Source organism: Triticum urartu, chromosome 2A (genome assembly GCF_056163025.1).
Source record: "Triticum urartu cultivar PI428250 chromosome 2A, HENAU_Tu73, whole genome shotgun sequence".
Lineage (NCBI taxonomy): Eukaryota > Viridiplantae > Streptophyta > Magnoliopsida > Poales > Poaceae > Triticum > Triticum urartu.
Window position 1 is genome coordinate 684,476,424 of NC_141874.1, and position 22,027 is coordinate 684,498,450.

General features: G+C 44.4%; 2 protein-coding genes and 1 non-coding gene across 6 annotated transcripts; 2 read left to right on the forward strand and 1 right to left on the reverse strand.

The window, feature by feature from the left end:
- Nucleotides 1-1,785: 1,785 nt before the first annotated feature.
- On the forward strand, nt 1,786-7,753 carry LOC125539712 (transferases, transferring hexosyl groups). Of its 2 annotated transcripts, none has more exons than XM_048703222.2 (10): nt 1,786-2,094; nt 2,555-2,616; nt 3,273-3,679; nt 3,781-3,886; nt 4,446-4,538; nt 4,630-4,825; nt 5,455-5,633; nt 6,584-6,837; nt 7,040-7,227; nt 7,300-7,753. In XM_048703222.2, the coding sequence occupies exons 3-10, from the start codon at nt 3,361-3,363 to the stop codon at nt 7,471-7,473; spliced, it is 1,509 nt and encodes a 502-aa protein (XP_048559179.1). In that variant the 5' UTR covers nt 1,786-2,094; nt 2,555-2,616; nt 3,273-3,360; the 3' UTR covers nt 7,474-7,753. The 2 variants fall into 2 exon arrangements, with proteins under 2 accessions (XP_048559179.1, XP_048559180.1); XM_048703223.2 differs by having other exon boundaries at nt 5,467-5,633.
- A 4,757-nt stretch (nt 7,754-12,510) lies between these two features.
- Nucleotides 12,511-12,583, reverse strand: TRNAR-CCG (transfer RNA arginine (anticodon CCG)). The gene has a single exon. It is a non-coding gene; the product is annotated as a tRNA-Arg (tRNA).
- Nucleotides 12,584-12,666: 83 nt separating this feature from the next.
- LOC125539713 (GRAS family transcription factor) lies at nt 12,667-19,687 on the forward strand. Of its 3 annotated transcripts, none has more exons than XR_015617395.1 (2): nt 12,667-14,446; nt 14,536-14,819. XR_015617395.1 is itself a non-coding variant. In XM_048703225.2 (2 exons), the coding sequence occupies exon 2, from the start codon at nt 17,534-17,536 to the stop codon at nt 19,085-19,087; it is 1,554 nt and encodes a 517-aa protein (XP_048559182.2). In that variant the 5' UTR covers nt 13,986-14,446; nt 14,532-17,533; the 3' UTR covers nt 19,088-19,687. The 3 variants fall into 3 exon arrangements, 2 of the variants coding, with proteins under 2 accessions (XP_048559182.2, XP_087401027.1); XM_048703225.2 differs by having other exon boundaries at nt 13,986-14,446; nt 14,532-19,687; XM_087544901.1 differs by having other exon boundaries at nt 13,986-14,446; nt 14,536-19,687.
- Nucleotides 19,688-22,027: the final 2,340 nt, after the last annotated feature.

The following is a 22,027-nucleotide window of genomic DNA, read 5'->3' on the forward strand; positions in this document are numbered from 1 at the left end:
GGTGGGGGAGCGACGGTGGAAAGCAGTTTGCTCCCCCGGCGGCAAAACGGCGGTGGCGGGCGACGGAGGGAATGGGCCGCAGTGCTGGGCGGATATGGAGGCGGCGCAGCTGGCAAAGTCGCCGGCAAAAAATGGGCGGCGGCGGCGGCGACGAAGGAGGCGGGCGAGGGTTGCTGTTGGGAGGGAGAGGGGAGGCCAATGTGCCACCGACCAGCGGGCCCGGGAAAGGGAGAGGGCGAGCGCACGCGCCCGTTTCGTGTCCACACAGATGCAAATCCGTCTTAAAAATGGGCCAAAAATGGATTACCCACGGACGAAAAGCGGACGCGTATTCGTTTAGGTCGACGTGTTGGGCCGACTTTGTCCGCGCCAACCCAAATAAATGATGGCGAACGAAATAGGTCGCCTCATTGAAGTTGCTTTGGCAACTGTCGCCGCTTGATTTCAGTTGTTGTCACTGCCACTAGATTCAAATGTTTTCGTGCGCTGCCGCTGAGGACATCCATGGGGCGATCTTAGCTGTTGCTCGAGTCCAGGACTCCACGCACGTTGCTTCTCCATCTCACAAGTACTCCTAATCAGTGCAGAATCAAGACTACACTGGATCCAATATAGCCACGATTCTGGAATGCAGAGAGCTTGCTCTTGACTTTGCAAATGCTGAATACTCCCACTGTTTTCGTAAATCTAATGAGGTTGCTCATATATTAGCTAGTCACTCTTTTAGCATTAGATTTTCCTCATTTTGGGAAGCCTACATCCCGGACTTTATTTCTCAGGCTATTGTAAACAATTTGTCTCTGATATGAGGAATAAAGTCTTGAAGTTTCAAAAAAAAAAGTACCCCTAATCAGCGCCGGCTGCTAACAAAACTGATGCTCACGCGCATGCTCTCATGGGTCGGCCTGCAGGAAGCTTCTCACTCGCTCGTTTTTTACGGTTGGACAGGTTCAACCAGGTTGACTGTTGCCTCAAAAAGAAAGAAAAAATAATGTTGACTGGTTGACTTTCGAAATATTATTAATTCAAAAAATCATATTTTTTTTAAAAAAATCATGAATTTGAAATAAGTTCATCATTTTTCAGAAAAACATCACACAATTAAAAAACTCCATGGATTTGAATTTTTTTCATGATTTTTAGAAAAAGTGTGTGAAATTTGGAAAGAATTCATGAATTTAAAAATATTAGTGAATTTGTAAAAGTTCACGAATTTCAAAATTTTCACTACTTTTATAAAAGCTCACGACTTGAAAAAGTTCAGGAATTTAAAAATATTAGTGAATTTACAAAAAGTTCAAGAATTTCAAATTTTTCACTACTTTGATAAAATTTCATGACTTGAAAAAGCTTACAAAATTGGAAAACGTTCACGAATTAAAAGAAAACATAAAGTTGAAGAAAGTTCACGAAATTTTGATTAAAAAATCACGAACTTGCAAAAAGTTTTTGAATTTGAAAATACTTTACGCATTTAAAAAAGAAAAGAAAAAACAAGTAAAAACCATGCCAGGAAAAACCGCAAGGAAAAGACCCAGAAAAACCGGCGGAAAACAGTTGTAAAAAAACCATGCACCAGGTAGCAAAATTGCCTATGAGCCACCTCTCGATCACAGGGCGGATCTACTACAAAGTGGGTCCAGAGGGAAAAAAAGGCCCAAGAAACAATGGCTTACTCGTCCTGACCCATCTCACTTCTCAGTCGGCTAGCCCAACAAACAACGCACCCTTTTTCTTCTCAAAAAAAAAAAAACAACGCACCCCTAAAAAAAAACATCGCACGCAGGCACACTCGGACTGTGGGACAGACGCACCTCGCCCCTGCTCGCTCCCCTCGGAAAAAAAAAACAACCTCGCCCCTGACCTCCGCCGCTCGGCTCGCGATCTCGCCGGCTCGCTGCGTACCTCGCCGTCTCTAGACGCCTAGGAGCCGCCCCTCCCTGCCCCGCCCGCCCGGCACCAACGCGCCACCTGGCGCCCCTGCAAGCCGGCTCCTGCCGCGTAGTCTGCTCTCCGCCGACTCCGGCACTTGGCCGGCAGCAAGCCAGCAACCCTGCCCGGCGTCCAGCCTTTAGCCCGATCTAAGGATTTGAGGCAAGTTTTCCACTGCGGCACTTCCCATTCCCCGTTTTCTGATTTAGGGTTTGCTCTTTGCTCTCTATTGCATCAATCAGGTGGAAGAGTCTAGTCTATTCCGTTAACTGAACAATCAGACTTGCTATCCAGTACATGAACACACACATAATTTCGCTATCCAGTACATGAACACACACACATAATTTCGCTATCCAGTACATGAGCACCTGATCATTGACATAATAATGATTTGTCTGATTGTTTGCCATTCTAACAAGTTACTCTGTCAATGCCACTCTTAACAAATTAACAATGCCACATAGTCTTCTTTGAACTTCTCAAGGTATGTATTATGTAGTCTGCTCATGCAAAATTGAGAATTTTAGTATGTCCGTAAGACCATATTGATCAATTTTTATGTGCTACTGGTAAATTAATTAGAATGTTGGCATGTCATATTCGTTGTCAATTTTTTTAGGTGGACCACCCTGTTCTGAAATCCTAGATCCGCCAGTGAGGTGAGCACCGTGCCACCGACAGGTATGTCCACATTAATTCTGTTCACCTTCTGTCCTTTTTCTTATGGGTTAGATTAGGCGATGTGTATGCTGTTGATCTTGCGATAGGGAACTAGAGATTAGCAATGAGGCTGATGGATTTTTCCGTGAATGGCTTCATGGCTTGATGCTCGCTGCCTTGCTTTTCTGTTGGTGGCTTGTGAAAATAACAAGAAGATTGCTGTTGTATTTCTCGGAGGCATAGACGCATAGCTCTGTTTAGGGGCTACTATTCGTAGCTTCCTGTGTACTGTCTTCATAAATGATGCACCATGTCCCATTTCCCGTCGCTCGTTAGAGAAGATAGTTAAGACTTAAGAATAAGATCTATCTCTAGAGCAGAGTTGGGGGGGTTGAAATTTATGATACTCCCTCCGTTCACTTTTGTAAGTCGTTTCAGACAACTCAAAATAGGCTGTTTTGCACATTGTCTGAAATGTTTTCAAGGTCTTATAAAAGTGAACAGAGGGAGTAAAAGATTTTGGGGGGTTGGAATCTTTGTGATTTTCTCCATATGTAATGTTTGGTTCATAGTATTGAAGTTTATGATTTTATCTTCTTCTAGAAATCCTTTTTACTAAATTTTATAGAAAAAAAATCCATTGAGTGAAACATCTAAATCCATATGTAATGTTTTAGGAACCAGACGGGTCAGAAAACCACCAGTGAGTCAGCGATCCACCCTACCGGTGTTCTGCTCTCACGGTGCTTTACCCCCGCCCGACCCATGGCGCCGCCACTCGTCGCCATCGTCCGGCTTGCCACTGCCTCCCGTGTCTTGGTCCTTACTCTCTCTCTGCTCGCTCGCCTTCTCTTCCGCCCATACGACACCTCCGCCTCCCTTCACCCGCCTTGTCTCTCCTCCCCCTCCTTCCCCCCTTCCGCCTCCTCTTCTAATTCCACTGCTACCGCCACCGCCATCTCGTCCCTAGCTGTATGGGACGGTGTCCACTTCGCTCGCTCTGCTGAGTGCGGCTACGAGTATGAGCAGTCATTCGCCTTCCTCCCCCTGCTCCCAGCCTCAATCGCTCTACTCTCCCGGTCCCGTAAGTTACTCGCCTCTACCTCAACTTCTCACCTTCTCATCGTTGAGGTGTGTGCTTGATCTGGTCTGGTGTTGGGTCATGGCCCCATTCTCCTTCTGCAGTGTTTGCGCCGCTGGTGCCGATGCTGGGGTACAGGGCCGTGCTTGTGATCTCCGGGCATGTTCTGAACAATGTGGCATTTGTTGGCGCCGCGGCCTATTTCTACAGGTGACTGACGTTCTTCAGCTACACACATGTGGTGTATTTATTTCAGTGTAGTTAGGATTTCTATGTTTAAGTATTTTTAGCGTTTAAGTGTTGTTTTAGGTTTTTGGATCAGGTCAACAGATATTCATTCTATCGGAGTCATGCTTGTGCGCATAATGGTCTACTAATGTTGGTGTGTTTAATCATCTTGATGCTTGATGTTTCAGACAGTCTTGGTATCCATCATAGTTTAATACTCCCTCTGGTCCATATTAATTGCCGCAGCTTTAGTACAACTTTAGTACAAAGTTGTACTAAAGCTGCGACAATTAATTTGGATTGGAGGGAGTAATAGAGTTTGAGTAAATTGCAATAAAAAAATCTGCCCTCAATTTTTAGTTATAGTACATTCATTTCGAGTGCAGGACTGCCCATTTCTCGTTTATAAATATTGCCAGTTGCACAACCACCAATGATTTTTCTCATGTCTAATAAGATGTAGAGTCGCTTTGCCTAGTATTTATAATACGACTATTTGTTCTAATGTGAAAAAAGTGACCCTTTATTGTACTTCGTGCAGATTATCTGTGCTGATCTTGAAGGACTCAGGAGCGGCTTACCGTGCATCTGTTCTTTTTTGCTTCAATCCAGCTTCTGTGTTCTACTCATCACTGTAAACTTCTTTGCCTTTATGCGATGACGAATCATGTACTAGCTATGACTGAACAGCAGCATGTTTCTGTTTTTTGTTTTTGTTTTGGCAGATATTCAGAAAGTCTTTATGCCCTTTTTTCGCTCGGAGGGCTCTTCTACCTGTTTTCCGGTGCTCGTACCGTTGCAATGATAATGCTCGCTCTATCTGGTTCAGCTAGGTCAAATGGAGCACTTAATGCTGGCTATATCTGTTTTGAGGCTTTGCTACAAGCATATGATGCTGCTATCCAGAAGAAAAGGCCCATGGTAAGCTTTCTTTGCCGGTTGCACTTCATGTTGTTGTGCACGGTGCTTACTATACTAGCTAACATGAAGAGGCCATATGGCTGAAGAGGCACCCAAAACTCGTGCGCATCCCAATATCCCATACAATTTTTTCACCAGGAAGTTTGACTTTTTTTTCTCAAAAAGTCAAATGTAGTGATGATGTGAAATTTTGTGTGCATGTGAAAATAAAATCCCATGCGCGCTATAGAGTAGGACAAGTACTCATACGAGAGTACAATCTTCTTATTTTTTGTAGATGCCCGTATGATCAAAATTGTCCACAAAATTTTAGATGTACACATACTTTCACATGTTTAACCAATGTGATGTTTTTGTTTAATATCTTCTACATGACCTTATATGGTACTTCAACCTATGCTGATGTTTTCTTGGACTACATGAGTTGCTGTTGAGGGAATTATGCATGGTTTATAAGGCGGTAAACGACCTAAAGCGAGCACCACCCACTCTGACGCTTAAGCGCCTAAAGCGGACATATTTCTAAGGCACTCCCAGGACGCCTTATCACTTAAGCGTCTGAAGCAGGACGCTTTATAAATAATGGAATTATGGGTACCTAACGGCATTACCTTTTTCTTTGGCCCAAGTGGGCAGTGCAGGCCCTTGTCACTGGATTTTTGCGCTCCACTTGTGTATTCCTACCATTCTTTGCCTTTCAAGCATATGGATATTTGAACATATGCGTACACGGGGACACGGATGAGCTGAGGCCATGGTGCAAAGCAAAACTGCCCCTTTTGTATAGTTTTATTCAGAGTCACTACTGGTAATTGTTTCATCTCATCTTTACCAACACCAGCTCAACAATTTATAATTTTCCCTTGAATTCTGTATTTTACCTTGGGATAGTGTTCTATTTTTCTTTGTCACAACTCATATATCAATATGATTGTATGCTTAACAAGAGTTCTTGTGAGTTACAAGGAGCTACCATTTCTCTTATACAGCCATGATAATTACATATTCATCTTTTGTGGAGAGTGATATGTCTGTTCTTTCGTCCTTCTGTTCTGTTGCACCAATAGTGTATGCTGTCAAGTCACAAGGATGCCATGCTTGGTAATATGGGATCTCCATGCTTAGGCTGTATGCTCCACGTATAGAAAATAGGCAAACTCCATTCTCATTTATGTCCACCAGAATTTGAAGTACTTTTGTTGTTTTGACTGGTTAAAGAATGTCCATGTATATGCATTTCTCCTTACAATTTTACATAGACTCTTGTACTAAGGGCATCTACAATGTGATGCTGCCAAATTTGCGACGTCGTCAGAATTTTGGCACTGGTATCAAATAGACTAGCTATCCACAGCGTTAGCTGGTTCCCAATTTCTGTATAGTGGGGATCACTACAGAATAGAATGGAATAAAAACACTATCACATCTCTCTTTACCCACAACATTTGGGCCTGTTCACAAAGGTTCATGTATTATTTTATTAGCTGAGGTTGTTTGGCATTGGAGCATGAAGGAGCATCGATGCCCTCTTTTTTTAATTTGGCAACACCCTCCATAATGGTTCTCACCGGTGTCAAAAGCCATTTTAATATTTGGCACTATCAATTTGGCATACATTATGGATGCCTTTTAATATTTGGCACTATCAATTTGGCATACATTATGGATGCCCTAAGCTTGCTTTTTGAGTACCATCTTCTGAAGACTTATGCTCCCATTATTCACGAGCTTTATGTTATTTTACATCTTTCTTTTCAGGGGAGTTGGTTTCTTGAGATACTTTCAAGTCAAGCAGCTGCCCAACTTTCTTTTGGCTTCACCAGTACTATCTCTTGCAGTTTATTCTATAGTTCACTACACAAAATTGCTTCACCAACTCTTCCAATCAACTAGCATACACGAGCAGATAATTGCCATTGTTGACGGGAGGTTAGTTGAAGCATATGAAAGCTCAGATGTTGCCACAGTGTTGAAGAGTGAAATTTCTACCGGACCACATAACAAAAAGCAAGGTACTATTACATTCTCAACTGTCAACATTTTGTCTCTATTTTGAAAGATCATTGGAAAATGATATTCCTCAACTTTCTTAACACATGCCTAGGAGTTGAGAAAATTTCAACTGTCCTGAAAAATGGAGAACTGACCTCAACCTATTCAATATAGGCTACTGGAGAACTGAAGTTTGAACATAACTCTGCAATGTTTGAACAGGGAACACTGAGGTTAAGAAGAGAAAATCTGTCGCGGCCAGCGCTGCTTCAGCAGCATCTTTAGATAGCAATGTATCAAGAGGCCGAATTGTGGGAGATAACAAGGATGAGTGCCCTTTGCTAGTTCTTCCTTTCATTTTACACCTGACATTCATGACATTTACCGCCTTCTTCGTGATGCACGTCCAGGTCAGTATAATGCCCGATGAAATTTATTTGTAGGTCGCTACTCAAGTCTCATCTGTTGCTTCTTCGGTCCAGGTGTCAACGCGGTTTCTGTCTGCCAGCCCCCCGATCTACTGGGCCGCTTCGCGCATTTTGGCTCCTGCAAGGGGCGGCTCTTGCAAGAGATGGGGATACTTCGTCATCGTTTACTTCGTTGCTTATATTCTTCTCGGCAGTTTGCTCTTCCCCAACTTCTACCCATTCACATGAGAACAGCTGCTGTCATGCACACACGAATTGTATGCGCTAGATTAGCCTGGAGGTTCTCCTTGGCGGAATGTTCCTGTACAGTTGGTGTATCTCTTTCCTTTTGTTCCCTAAAACCACGGCCATAGAATTGAGGAGTGCATTCTGGAGGTTTTTCTTTCTGGGAGATCTGAATCATGTGCTCCATTTCCTTACCTAGGTTGCACTAGATCGCATGCCATGTTATGTTGACACCTTGATATGAAAATGATAATAATGATAATAGTAATAATATTTATGATGATGATGATGATGATGATGATGGTAATAATAACAATAGTAGTAATAATATCTGCATAAATGGGAATCCTATAGTGATTCGGAATGACAAAAATATATATACCGTTCTTCACCGGTTGCCTGGGAGTGCATACCGAAGAGTGCAGACAATTTCTCTGGATTCCTTGTGTCAAACTGCGTCCTCAGCGTTTTGACACCAAAATTAGATTAACGCTGCAGCAGCTGGGTCGATTCAGTACGGATAGAATTTGTGAGGTCAGTGATGCGAAATGGGTTACCAGTTGGTTGCTGGTGGCGCACATCCTCAAGTGCAATTATGAAATGGAAAATGGCGAGGACTCGGCTCTTACCATGGAAACCAGCAATAAAAAACACTAAGAACCGAGGCATCGTTATCTCGCTCCTCACCACTGGCCACCTGAGCAACCCATAGGGGAAGTGGATCCATGAGCTTGCTGGTGAAGTTTTGAGGGGATAAGTGGCCTAGCAGCCGTAGTCGCAAGAGGGAAAGAGAAAACCTAATCAGAGGATGTTTGAGGCTTGTCTTTAGGAACAGAAACCCTTAACCAAGTCAACAACGAAGTACTTCCTCCGTAAAGAAATATAAGAGTGTTTAGATCACTAAAGAGACGGAGAGAGTAGTTTACAGAGAAGATCCCAATTCATATGAAAATATGCCAAGGAAAGACTGGCGAGGAGACTACCATCAACAAAACTATGAACAACCACCATCAACACCACATATTTTGCTACTCCCTCCGATCCAAAACAAGTGTCGCAGTCTTGAACTAAGGTTAGTTCAACCTTAGTTCAAAATTGCAACCGACCTTAACCCAAAACTACGACACTTGTTATGGATCGGAGGGAGTAGCAGAATGAGGCGCACCTCGTGAAGAATCTCCACAAACTTTAGAACAAACCTCCTCTTCCTTGGGTTCTTGACCAATGTGTACACTTTCAAAAATGACTATGCCTATGTTTTAATCTTGACCATTTAAAAAGAAAAGTTTGACTTCAATCAATCTACGGGCTTGTCGGCGGAGTTCAAAAGGGATGAGTGCCCTAGCCACTGCAGTCGCAAGAGGGGGAAAGAACCCAAATCAGGAGACATTTGAGGAGGTTCAAAACAAAGTTGTCGGTCACAGAATAAAGTTAGCCATGAACTTGCTGCGTATGGCCGTAGCACTTCCTGTACTGCAGTATGGTTACATTCTCGCTGTTGTCGGTCACAGAATAAAGTTAGCCATGAACTTGCTGCGTATGGCCGTAGCACTTCCCGTACTGCAGTATGGTTACATTCGGGATTAGATTTTGTTGTAAACTTGGCATTGGCTGAGAAGCCTCCGTGAGTAATGAGAATCTTTTTTTCTCCCGCAAAAAAAATCTTAAACAATTCAGGAGAAGGTTCAAAACAAAATCAGGAAAGAAAAAACGACTTTATGCAAACTATGGACTTCTTTCAAAAAAAACTATAGTGGATATGTTAAATCCATAGTGGATATGTTAAATTCAGGAGAAGGTTCAAAACAAAATCAGGAAAGAAAAAACGACTTTATGCAAACTATGGACTTCTTTCAAAAAAAACTATAGTGGATATGTTAAATTCAGGAGAAGGTTCAAAACAAAATCAGGAAAGAAAAAACGACTTTATGCAAACTATGGACTTCTTTCAAAAAAAACTATAGTGGATATGTTAAATTCAGGAGAAGGTTCAAAACAAAATCAGGAAAGAAAAAACGACTTTATGCAAACTATGGACTTCTTTCAAAAAAACTATAGTGGATATGTTAAATTCAGGAGAAGGTTCAAAACAAAATCAGGAAAGAAAAAACGACTTTATGCAAACTATGGACTTCTTTCAAAAAAAACTATAGTGGATATGTTAAATTCAGGAGAAGGTTCAAAACAAAATCAGGAAAGAAAAAACGACTTTATGCAAACTATGGACTTCTTTCAAAAAAAACTATAGTGGATATGTTAAATTCAGGAGAAGGTTCAAAACAAAATCAGGAAAGAAAAAACGACTTTATGCAAACTATGGACTTCTTTCAAAAAAAACTATAGTGGATATGTTAAATTCAGGAGAAGGTTCAAAACAAAATCAGGAAAGAAAAAACGACTTTATGCAAACTATGGACTTCTTTCAAAAAAAACTATAGTGGATATGTTAAATTCAGGAGAAGGTTCAAAACAAAATCAGGAAAGAAAAAACGACTTTATGCAAACTATGGACTTCTTTCAAAAAAAACTATAGTGGATATGTTAAATTCAGGAGAAGGTTCAAAACAAAATCAGGAAAGAAAAAACGACTTTATGCAAACTATGGACTTTCTTTCAAAAAAAACTATAGTGGATATGTTAAATTCAGGAGAAGGTTCAAAACAAAATCAGGAAAGAAAAAACGACTTTATGCAAACTATGGACTTCTTTCAAAAAAAACTATAGTGGATATGTTAAATTCAGGAGAAGGTTCAAAACAAAATCAGGAAAGAAAAAACGACTTTATGCAAACTATGGACTTCTTTCAAAAAAAACTATAGTGGATATGTTAAATTCAGGAGAAGGTTCAAAACAAAATCAGGAAAGAAAAAACGACTTTATGCAAACTATGGACTTCTTTCAAAAAAAACTATAGTGGATATGTTAAATTCAGGAGAAGGTTCAAAACAAAATCAGGAAAGAAAAAACGACTTTATGCAAACTATGGACTTCTTTCAAAAAAAACTATAGTGGATATGTTAAATTCAGGAGAAGGTTCAAAACAAAATCAGGAAAGAAAAAACGACTTTATGCAAACTATGGACTTCTTTCAAAAAAAACTATAGTGGATATGTTAAATTCAGGAGAAGGTTCAAAACAAAATCAGGAAAGAAAAAACGACTTTATGCAAACTATGGACTTCTTTCAAAAAAAACTATAGTGGATATGTTAAATTCAGGAGAAGGTTCAAAACAAAATCAGGAAAGAAAAAACGACTTTATGCAAACTATGGACTTCTTTCAAAAAAAACTATAGTGGATATGTTAAATTCAGGAGAAGGTTCAAAACAAAATCAGGAAAGAAAAAACGACTTTATGCAAACTATGGACTTCTTTCAAAAAAAACTATAGTGGATATGTTAAATTCAGGAGAAGGTTCAAAACAAAATCAGGAAAGAAAAAACGACTTTATGCAAACTATGGACTTCTTTCAAAAAAAACTATAGTGGATATGTTAAATTCAGGAGAAGGTTCAAAACAAAATCAGGAAAGAAAAAACGACTTTATGCAAACTATGGACTTCTTTCAAAAAAAACTATAGTGGATATGTTAAATTCAGGAGAAGGTTCAAAACAAAATCAGGAAAGAAAAAACGACTTTATGCAAACTATGGACTTCTTTCAAAAAAAACTATAGTGGATATGTTAAATTCAGGAGAAGGTTCAAAACAAAATCAGGAAAGAAAAAACGACTTTATGCAAACTATGGACTTCTTTCAAAAAAAACTATAGTGGATATGTTAAATTCAGGAGAAGGTTCAAAACAAAATCAGGAAAGAAAAAACGACTTTATGCAAACTATGGACTTCTTTCAAAAAAAACTATAGTGGATATGTTAAATTCAGGAGAAGGTTCAAAACAAAATCAGGAAAGAAAAAACGACTTTATGCAAACTATGGACTTTCTTTCAAAAAAACTATAGTGGATATGTTAAATTCAGGAGAAGGTTCAAAACAAAATCAGGAAAGAAAAAACGACTTTATGCAAACTATGGACTTCTTTCAAAAAAAACTATAGTGGATATGTTAAATTCAGGAGAAGGTTCAAAACAAAATCAGGAAAGAAAAAACGACTTTATGCAAACTATGGACTTCTTTCAAAAAAAACTATAGTGGATATGTTAAATTCAGGAGAAGGTTCAAAACAAAATCAGGAAAGAAAAAACGACTTTATGCAAACTATGGACTTTCTTTCAAAAAAACTATAGTGGATATGTTAAATTCAGGAGAAGGTTCAAAACAAAATCAGGAAAGAAAAAACGACTTTATGCAAACTATGGACTTCTTTCAAAAAAAACTATAGTGGATATGTTAAATTCAGGAGAAGGTTCAAAACAAAATCAGGAAAGAAAAAACGACTTTATGCAAACTATGGACTTTCTTTCAAAAAAAACTATAGTGGATATGTTAAATTCAGGAGAAGGTTCAAAACAAAATCAGGAAAGAAAAAACGACTTTATGCAAACTATGGACTTCTTTCAAAAAAAACTATAGTGGATATGTTAAATTCAGGAGAAGGTTCAAAACAAAATCAGGAAAGAAAAAACGACTTTATGCAAACTATGGACTTCTTTCAAAAAAAACTATAGTGGATATGTTAAATTCAGGAGAAGGTTCAAAACAAAATCAGGAAAGAAAAAACGACTTTATGCAAACTATGGACTTTCTTTCAAAAAAAACTATAGTGGATATGTTAAATTCAGGAGAAGGTTCAAAACAAAATCAGGAAAGAAAAAACGACTTTATGCAAACTATGGACTTCTTTCAAAAAAAACTATAGTGGATATGTTAAATTCAGGAGAAGGTTCAAAACAAAATCAGGAAAGAAAAAACGACTTTATGCAAACTATGGACTTCTTTCAAAAAAAACTATAGTGGATATGTTAAATTCAGGAGAAGGTTCAAAACAAAATCAGGAAAGAAAAAACGACTTTATGCAAACTATGGACTTCTTTCAAAAAAAACTATAGTGGATATGTTAAATCCAAGGTGAGTAAAAAAAAGCGACCACGCTGGGACTCGAACCCAGAATCTCCCGCTCCGGAGGCGAGCGCCTTATCCATTAGGCCACGCGGTCATGTCGTGCACACTTACATACTAAAGCTATACATAGATTTGTTCAGACCAGACGAGTTGGGCTTTCCCTAAGAAAGAGCCCAAGGCCCGCCATGGTCCTAGTCCTCCTGTCCGGGCACATCGCCGCCGCCCAGCGGCGCCTCCGCCTCTCTTCCCCTCAGTCCTCACCCAGTCGCCGCCGGCCACCGGACCTCCCCCAGCGCAGCCCACCTCCTTCCTTGCTACACCCACCACCACCTCCCCGATAAGGTCTCCAACCACTTCTCGAGTAGCCCAGCCCCGCCCCACCCGACTCCCAGCTCCCGGCGGCGGCATGTCAAGAGCCCTAGCGCGGCGCGCGGCGCCCCCATTCCTGAGGCTCCGCTCCACGGCAGGCAACGACGGCCACTGGATCGGCCGGCTGGACCACAAGGACTGGCTCGCCCCGAACGAGGTGCTCAAGATCTTCGCGAGCATCAGGGACGCCGCTCTGATAACCAGCGTGTTCCGGAAGGCCTGCGCCCGGCGCGACTACAAGCCCAGCGAGGCCCTCTACGGCCTGATGATCGACCGGCTCGCCGGCTCCAGGCGGTTCAGCGACGTGGAGGAGCTGCTGGCCAGGGCGAGGGCCGAGCGGTTCAGGTTCTCCGACGAGTTCTTCCACAGGCTCATCAAGATGTACGGCAATGTGGCCAACCACCCCGAGAAGGCCATGGAGACGCTCTACGCGATGCCTGAGTACGGCTGCTGGCCCTCCACCAAGACCTTCAACTACGTGCTCCACATGCTCGTCTGCAGGCGGCAGTACGAGGTTGTTCATGAGGTGTACGCCAGCGCGCCCAGGCTGGGCGTGGAGCTCGACACCTGCTGCTTCAACATCCTTATCAAGGGGCTGTGCCAGTTTGGGAGATTCAGTGAGGCCCTCTCGCTGCTGGATGAGATGCCGAAGCAGGAGTGCCGGCCTAATGTGACGACCTACTCGACGCTGATGCATTTCCTCTGCCGGAACTGCCGGGTGGATGAGGCATTCGAGCTGTTTGAGAGAATGCGCAAGGAGGAAATCGACGCGGATACGGTTGTTTACAATATATTGGTATCTGGTCTCTGCAGAGAGGGGAGGGTGAGCTCTGCATATGATCTGTTCAAGTCGATGTCGTCTGAGGGCTGCCACCCAAATTCAGGGACTTATCAGGTACTTCTTGATGGCCTTGTGGCCTCAAAGAAGTTTGTGGAGGCGAAGGACCTAGTTGGTATGATGAGTGCTGAAGGTCTGAGGCCTAGTTTCTCATCGTACAAGCTGCTGATTGATGGCCTCTGTAGTGTTAACTGCTTAGATGATGCACATCATGTCTTGAAGCAAATGGTGGACCAAGGTTTTGTTCCTCGGATGGGTACTTGGACAAAACTTCTTACTACATGCTTATGCTGAAATGCATGATCATGCCAGTGGGCAGTGGTTTAGTGGACCTGACAATACACTTGAGCAATGAGATTATTTTGTTGCTGGAACTAGTGGACCAACCTGCCCGCCTTTCTGCGTGGACTTGCATGTCGAAGTCGGATCTTTTTCCTTATGGGGATTATTAAGGATTTTTGGTCTCACGATGACCAAGTTCTGTTTACTGATGACTCATATACTGATGTACCTGAGAACCGAGCGCTAGCTCGGTTGGCTTGAAGCTCACAGGTGTGAGCTCGCCCACCTACGTTCGATGCACAGGGAAGGCTCATTTTCTTCCTAACTAACGGACAGTTAAAGGAGGGACTCTTCACCCTGTAGGCAACGTTTATATACGATGTACCTTGCGAGCCTATTATTGGTTTTGTCCCTGATTTCAACATCAGTGCTGGCTCCACATTCTCCAGTTTAAATGTGAAAATATTGGTAAGCTCATGACATTATGTTCTTTTGTTACAACTCAAATCCAACAATCTCTCTTTTGTATGTCTGACATGTGAAATATCTGAAGACAGTGTTCGTGCATTTGGAGAGGACTTAATCCTTCTGATGATTCTCTCTGGACCATACTGCTATTGAAAACCAGGCAAACAGTATGGAAGATGCATGCCATGAGGTAGTTTTTCACCTTTTATACCCTTGAAGTGCAGAAAATCATGTTGTTTGTGATACAGTTATTAGTCATACATTGTTCTCAGTGAGACAGAATGTCCCTTAATAATGTTTTCTCTTTCGTTGATTGACTAATTGTTTAACTAGTCCTAATACTAATATAATTCTGTTCCTAGGTTCGTAACCATCTTCCCAACTTGTATCTTTTGGGGCCTAAGAGTAAACATTAACCCCTTTACTCAAGTTGTATCATCCCTTAGAGTAAACATTAACCTCTTTACTCAAGTTGTCGTAGATTTCGTTCCAAGATAAGAACAAGTGAGTCCATATAGAGATGGAATCTGCAAGTTAATTTAACACAAGTGAATAGACGTGTGTTCATGATTACAAGGGAATTGGACTGATGCCTAGGGATAAAACTGCCGGCTTAGAGTAATACACATCATTGTGTACATCAAAATACAACAAATCAAGTACCTGTCTTACAGTATAGTATCCGGTGCTAAAAACACAGGGCTGGCGGACTGCAGTGAGATTCGTCTAGGATGCAGAAATATAAAAGACATAACTGCCGTCTAAACAGTACTTACTGAAGTACTGCCTGTTACATCTTTTAGTTGTAACTTGTCTTGTTACTAGCCTTGACGACAAATTTTACCGTCTTGATGCATCGAGAAAAGCAAAGCAATTTCACCGTCACCATCTGCATTATGTCACACCTGAATAAATTAGCTGTAGAGCTGTGTGGACGAAGGCAATTCTTATGTCTAGTAACTGATATTTGCGCGTCCTGCTGGCATCTATGTAGCACCTTTAGAAAACACTGAAAGGGTCACTCGATGACCTCTCCTGGTGCATCAGGAGTTGCTTGAGATGCCCAGACACGTTTCCTAAACACTATGAAAGCTGCAATTTGCAGCCTCTCAAATGTAACAAATTCAGAAGAAAGCGACCCGGTTTTCTAGCTTACCGTTCGCTAATTATTTGGGGTACTACTAGCTAGGCACTACCAATTATCAAACAGAACAACGAAGAACCATTCCAGATTAATTATCTGGGGTACTAGCTAGCCAGGCACCACCAATTATCAAATAGAACCAGAAGAATCATTCTAAAATTAGGTGTCGCCATTTTCCGGACGAACATGTGTCGAGGCCTGATTGTCAATAGGAACTAAAGAAAGAGGAATTGCTGCGCAGGCAGTATATATGCAGGCAATATTTGCAGGATGGTGGCTGTCCCCACAGGTGGCCACATGCACTTGTGATGGTGTCATTTGGACCCTAATTAATCATTCGAGATTCAGCCTGGATCCAAGGAACAGCTGACATAGGCATGCCAACTAACAACTAGCAACCATCCCTGTCGCCTTCCAACCAAACTGCTTATTGCTGTGCCGAAATGTTGTGATAGGCACACACACACTTCTTGCAGCTAGCAAACTTAGTTGGTAGCTGAATATTTCAAAGCAGACTTTGGCACAGATGTCACCCATACAGTCAATGAATCTAGGACAGTAATAAGGCCTGCATTTACAAGTTTTAGCTTAGAACTGATATAAGAAGTGGGGTTTAAATAAGAAATTTCCCTCATGGCACTCTTTGTTTTTTTACATTGTGACATGCTCTTTATCATCCGAGCAAGGCTTGTCCCAATAATTCAAAAGCATACGGACTTTGAGTTTATTTCAAGTTTTCCAAACTTCTCAGTAAAACTGACTGTTTTAAACTTCCAAACCACGCGACGGGCTGTCAAACTAGACTTTTTAAATTTCCTCACACGGCCATCTCTCTAACACCATGGGGCACCGGTGAGCCTCAAACCCTAACCTATCATTGCCCCTGAAGACCATCATTTCAAACAATATGGAGGAACTCGAGAAGGCGGCCAAACTTAATGTTGATCCAACGGTGAGTAGATCGACCGAGAGATATTGAATTCTTGGGCAATTGTGAAATTTCAAATCCGTTTTACTAAAGCTAATGTAATCAATATTGCTAAGAAAATACGGCCAGTGTTAGATACCCCCTCCGTTCCTAAATACAAGTCCTTTTAGAGATTACAATATGGACTACATATGGAGCAAAATAAGTGAACCTATATACATTCATGTGTAGTTTGTATTAGAATCTCTAAAAAGACTTATATTAGGCACAGAGGGAGTACATCGGTATCTTAGACAAATCTAAGACAAGTAATTTGAGACGGATGGAGTACTACGAAGAAGGATTCCGCTTCAGCTCATCTCCTTTTAACAATCATTTACCTCTTCGTTGAAAAGGGCATGATAATCTTTCAAATATGGTGGAAACTCGTATTGTATGACAGCGTGTCTATATACGTACATTGTGTGTACCGATGTATACACGCCTTATTAATTAGTAGTGTGTCAGCATCGGCGGAACGTACGTCCTGAAGGACGAATTTATCTTTTTCAAAATTGAATTAGGTATACTGAAGCAAGACACCTATTAAGAACGATAATCAAAAAAGGGATATTCCAAATGCCCTTTGTTAATCAGATATTTTTTTTTAGAATACCAATGTTTTGCACGGGAGCCATACGCAGCCAAGTTCGCAGAGAAAAAAATACTCCAAATTTGCAGAAAACATGTCAGCACTCCACAAGGACAGAATGCTAAAATACTCCATTTTGATGCCTGGTCCTGCTCCCTAGGTCGATCTCCTACTCATCCGCCAAACCCTAAACTACTCACTACTCGCTACAAAAACAACCATAAGCAAAGAAGAAGCAATTAACACCAAGTCAATTGGGTGCCAAGAACACAAGCAACCACACGCCACCCCCCTCCCTCTGGTAGTACAGTGCCCGTGCATATGTTTGCGCAGTGAGAGATCAATTGATTTGTTCTTGCGATCGAGCTTTCATGCGTGAAAGCCATGAACTACCATGAGAAGGAGGGTCAAGAGCTCGCCGTCGTCGCCACGAGCAACGACGGCTTGGACTGGCTCGAGGACTCCGTCTCCTTGCTCGCCGGGGACATCGACCTCGGCGGCAGCTACGGCTGGTGGTGTGACATCTTGCCGGCGCAGAAAGATGACATTGGGAGCGTCGTCGCGCAGACGCTGTCGCCTCCGGCGCCGCCCGCGACAAGCTCGCCCCTGGCCCACCCCTCGCCAAGCATTGCGTCGCCCGCGCCGTCGGAGCCGTCGCCCAAGAAGCGCAAGTCTCCGGCGCACGTGGTGTCCGGCTCCGGCCATAGCAGCAGCAGCAACCAGCGTCGCCGAACGGAGCAGGACAGGCCGGGCGGCGGCGGAAAGAAGGGCGGCGGCGCGGGCTCGGACCGGGACGCGAGGTGGGCGGAGCAGCTGCTGGGCCCGTGCGCCGTCGCCGTCGAGGCGCGCAACCTGTCGCGCGTGCAGCACCTCTTCTACGTGCTCGGCGAGCTCGCGGCCTTCTCCGGCGACGCCAACCACAGGCTGGCCGCGTACGGGCTGCGGGCGCTCTCGCTTCGTCTCCCCGCCGCGGTGGGCCCCGCGGCCGCCGCGGCCGTGAGGGTGCCGGCCGCCTGCGAGTCCCCGACGCCGTCGTTCGCCGGCGCGGAGCCACGGCTGTTCCGCGCGTCCCTCATCAAGTTCCACGAGGTCAGCCCGTGGTTCACGCTCCCCAACACGCTGGCGAACGCCGCCATCTCGCAGCTGGCCTCCGCGGCGCCCCGGCCGCTCCACCTCGTCGACATTGGCGTCTCGCACGGGGTGCAGTGGCCGACCTTGCTGGAGTCCCTCACCCGCATGGCCGCCGGACGAGCGCCGCCGTCCGTCCGGCTGACGGTCGTGGCCACCCCGCCCGTGCCCTTCTCGGCCTCCCCTCCGGGGTACGACTTCGCGCCGCATCTCCTCCGTTACGCCAAGTCCATTAAGCTGGACCTCGAGATCGGCCGCGCCAGTTCACTAGACCCCGCGCATGGCTTCTGCACCAGTCCCGACGAGGCGCTCGTGGTGTGCCTCCAGTTCAGGCTCGGCCATGTCACCGCCGAGGAGAGGACGGACATCATCCGCAGGGTCAGAGACCTCAAGCCGCACCTGGTGGTGCTATCAGAGCTCGACGTCGGGGGCAACGGCAGCGCGGCGGGCGAGTTCACGGCGAGGCTGGAGCTGCTGTGGCGGTTCCTGGAGTCCACGCACGCGGCGTTCAAGGGGAGGGACGGGGAGGACAGGCGGCTGCTGGAGGCCGAGGCGGGGACCGCCGTGGCGGTGGCCGCGGCCAGGGAGGCCATGGGGCGGGAGGGCTGGCGGGACCGCATGGCGGCGGCGGGGTTCGAGCAGGTGGCGTTCGGGGGCGAGGCGGTGGAGTCGGCCAGGTCGCTGCTGAGGAAGTACGACAACGGATGGGAGATGTCCACGGCGGCGGCGGCCACGGGAGGCGGCGGCGCCGTGGCGCTGCGGTGGAAAGGGCAGCCGGTGTCCTTCTGCTCGCTGTGGCGGCCGGCGTAGCAGCAGCTGCAGCTCAGCTGGATACCGACGTACGTCATGGTTTTGATGGCGACCGCACACATCCCGGGATTGGTGGAGAGCGAGGTTGATACGGTCACGTGTGACGCTCGCCACGGAAGCATATGCCATATGCGGTATGTCTGCAGCTTTGACCGGAGAGCTGCCCGCTGGTCGCCGGAGCTGGGCGGCGGTCCGGCCGGTGGGGAGGACGCGAGACGTACGTGCGGCGGTGTAATGTAAGCGCCTGGCGATCGGCATCTTTTTTTGTATGTACAAATTAATCAAGGGTTGGCGCATGGATGATCCCGTCTTTCATTGCTCCGTTTCTGATTTTTCTATGCGTCCATGTCAAGGAATCTTGGTATATTCCAAATGGTGACCTCATCAAGTTGGATCATCACTACTAACGTCTACATTAATTAGTAAGAAAAAACCATGCATTTTTTTTGCGAGATAATAAAAAATATGGTATATTCCAAGTGGTATATTCTGCTTTAAAAAAAGAAAAAACAACGCTGAGCGTATCATTCTTGGATGCGTGGCCCTGGACCATTGTAAACTATGATTGGTTTTTTTCTTGAGAAAGTAAACTATGATTAATTTGTCAACTATGCCATCGAATCTTGATGGTGATCCCATCCAGGTTCATTTTCCGAACCATTATTTGATAACGAAGGTCACAAGAAGCTAAATGAAAATCATACAGGTGCAGAGCTGCTACAGCTTGGTTATTGGACGATCTTCGACCGCGAACCAACTTGTGATTGAATAGTTAGAAAGACAGTGATATCCCTTGTCCACAGGGCTCAAGTCATGAACTTGATATTGGTGCTCGCATTTTCTTGAATTTATTTCAGCTATTCCGGCGATATGCGTTCAGTAGGAGGATGTAACACCCCAAATGTCAAGCTACAGTGATCTCACACTAATTATGCCAAGTCATCATATCAAGCCAAGTCATTTGCCACTTGTTTGAAATTAATTATAGCTGCAAGCTCAAAAATTATCTCACCAAACACTTATAAAAAAGTCATGTTGAACCCTGCTCCGCCCCGTCCCGACCTCACCAACGAGCTCGTGGCGAGCTACTCATCTGATTCCCCCTCATCCCAGGCTCGATCCAAGCCCCTACGCATCGTTGCTCACCATGGCCAGAGGTCGTCCATGCTCGCGTCCGTGCGCCACTGGTACAACAAGCTGCTATACAAACGGTTTCAACCCCTTTCCGCGATGGCATTTTAAAACGTCGCCTTGCTAGCGTGTGCGGTGGGGTGGGGGTGGGGGGGGGGGGGGGGGTCTTTCCCACACGACTCGGAAACCGTCAGGGATAGGGAGTAGCAATGCATACGTTTTGCATAACTAAGCGTATACGATGCTGACGTATATCCCAAATGTGAGTCTTTAGACAACATTAGTAATTTTTGTATGTAAAAATTAATCAAGGGCTGGCGCATGGATGATCCCTTTTTTCTTTGCTCCATTTCTGATATCTCTATGCGTCTGATGTCAAGGAATCTTGGTATATTCCATATGGTGATCTCCTCAAGTTAGATCATCACTAACGAGTATATTAATTAGTAAGAAAAAACCATGCCTTTTTTGTGAGACAATAAAAAATATGGTACGAAGTATATTCCAGGTGGTATATTCTGCTTTTTTTTAAAGAAAAAACAACGCTGAGCGTATCATTCTTGGATGCGTGGCCCTGGACCATTGTAAAATATGATTGATTTGTCAATTGTGCCATCGAATCTGGATGGTGATCCCATCCAGGTTCATTTTTCGAACCAGTATTTGATAATGAAGGTTGCAAGAAGTTTTAGATGCTTCAACGGTTAGCCTAGAAATGACCCCAATACATAAAAACTGAGGTTTTAGATGTTTTACCAATAAAAAAAGGAACAGCTCCAATGCTAATCTAAACTGCACGAGTTGCTACATTTTTTAGGCTATTAATACTAATGCTCAAACAAATACATCTAGGTGTATTTCAGTGCTAGATACATTTATTTGAGCGATAGTTATTTGTGGACCGAGGGAATGCATTATTTTGCCATTCAATGGCAAAATATAGGTCTTCTCTAGCACAAAGCCTAAAAAACACACAAAAGCAATTGTTGCACGGTGAAGTCTCAGTGTCTCACCGCCGCCATCCCGAGCCCTGCCACCCAATTCCGTCGCTCGTAGGCGTCCGCTGCGACCGCCACAACCATCGTCGAGCTCGCAACGAGGCTGCCCCGGTCTCGTCGATTCTGCCTGTGCTCTGGCCCCGCCACCACCCAAGATGAGCCCCAACGCCGCATCGCTGCCCGCCGAGCTCGATTAGGAGCCAGGCTATGCGAACACGACAGTTGTGACCCCCACCGAGTTAGGCGTCACTATGATGCCGGACTAGGCAGTGCCTTCCCCCGCCTGCCCATGCCGCCTTTCCACGAGCTACGGTGAGCGTGTCGGCCTTGACAACCTCCATCAGGTGAAGTCAAGCTCGGCACCTGGGCGGCCACCAGGTCCGCCTCCTGGCCTTCCTGTTGCCGGATCTTCACATTTTATTTGCTTTTGTAAAATTAGGCATCCAACTCTGCCTCGTGCGAACTCCCCATCTAGGGGCGCTGGCTCTGGTTTGCCTCATCTCCTATGGTCCTTGGACCATGGAGACGTGGCGGATCTCGGTCCTTGCCGGCGGGAGGTCTTCATTTTTTGCATTTTTTTTAGTTTTGTTAGGGTTTGTGCCATGCTCAAGAAGGCGAGGCGATGACGACTTCTTGAAGATGGAATAAGGTTCTTCCCCCCTAGCCATCGTCCAAGCGATGCTTCTAGTGTCGCCGAAAGGCGTGTGGAGATGTGTCTCCGGCAGATCATGTGTGATCCGATCGGCATTTGTTTATGGTGGATCCGCCCGGATCCGGTCTTCGTTCATCTACATTTATGTGTCTGCAGGTT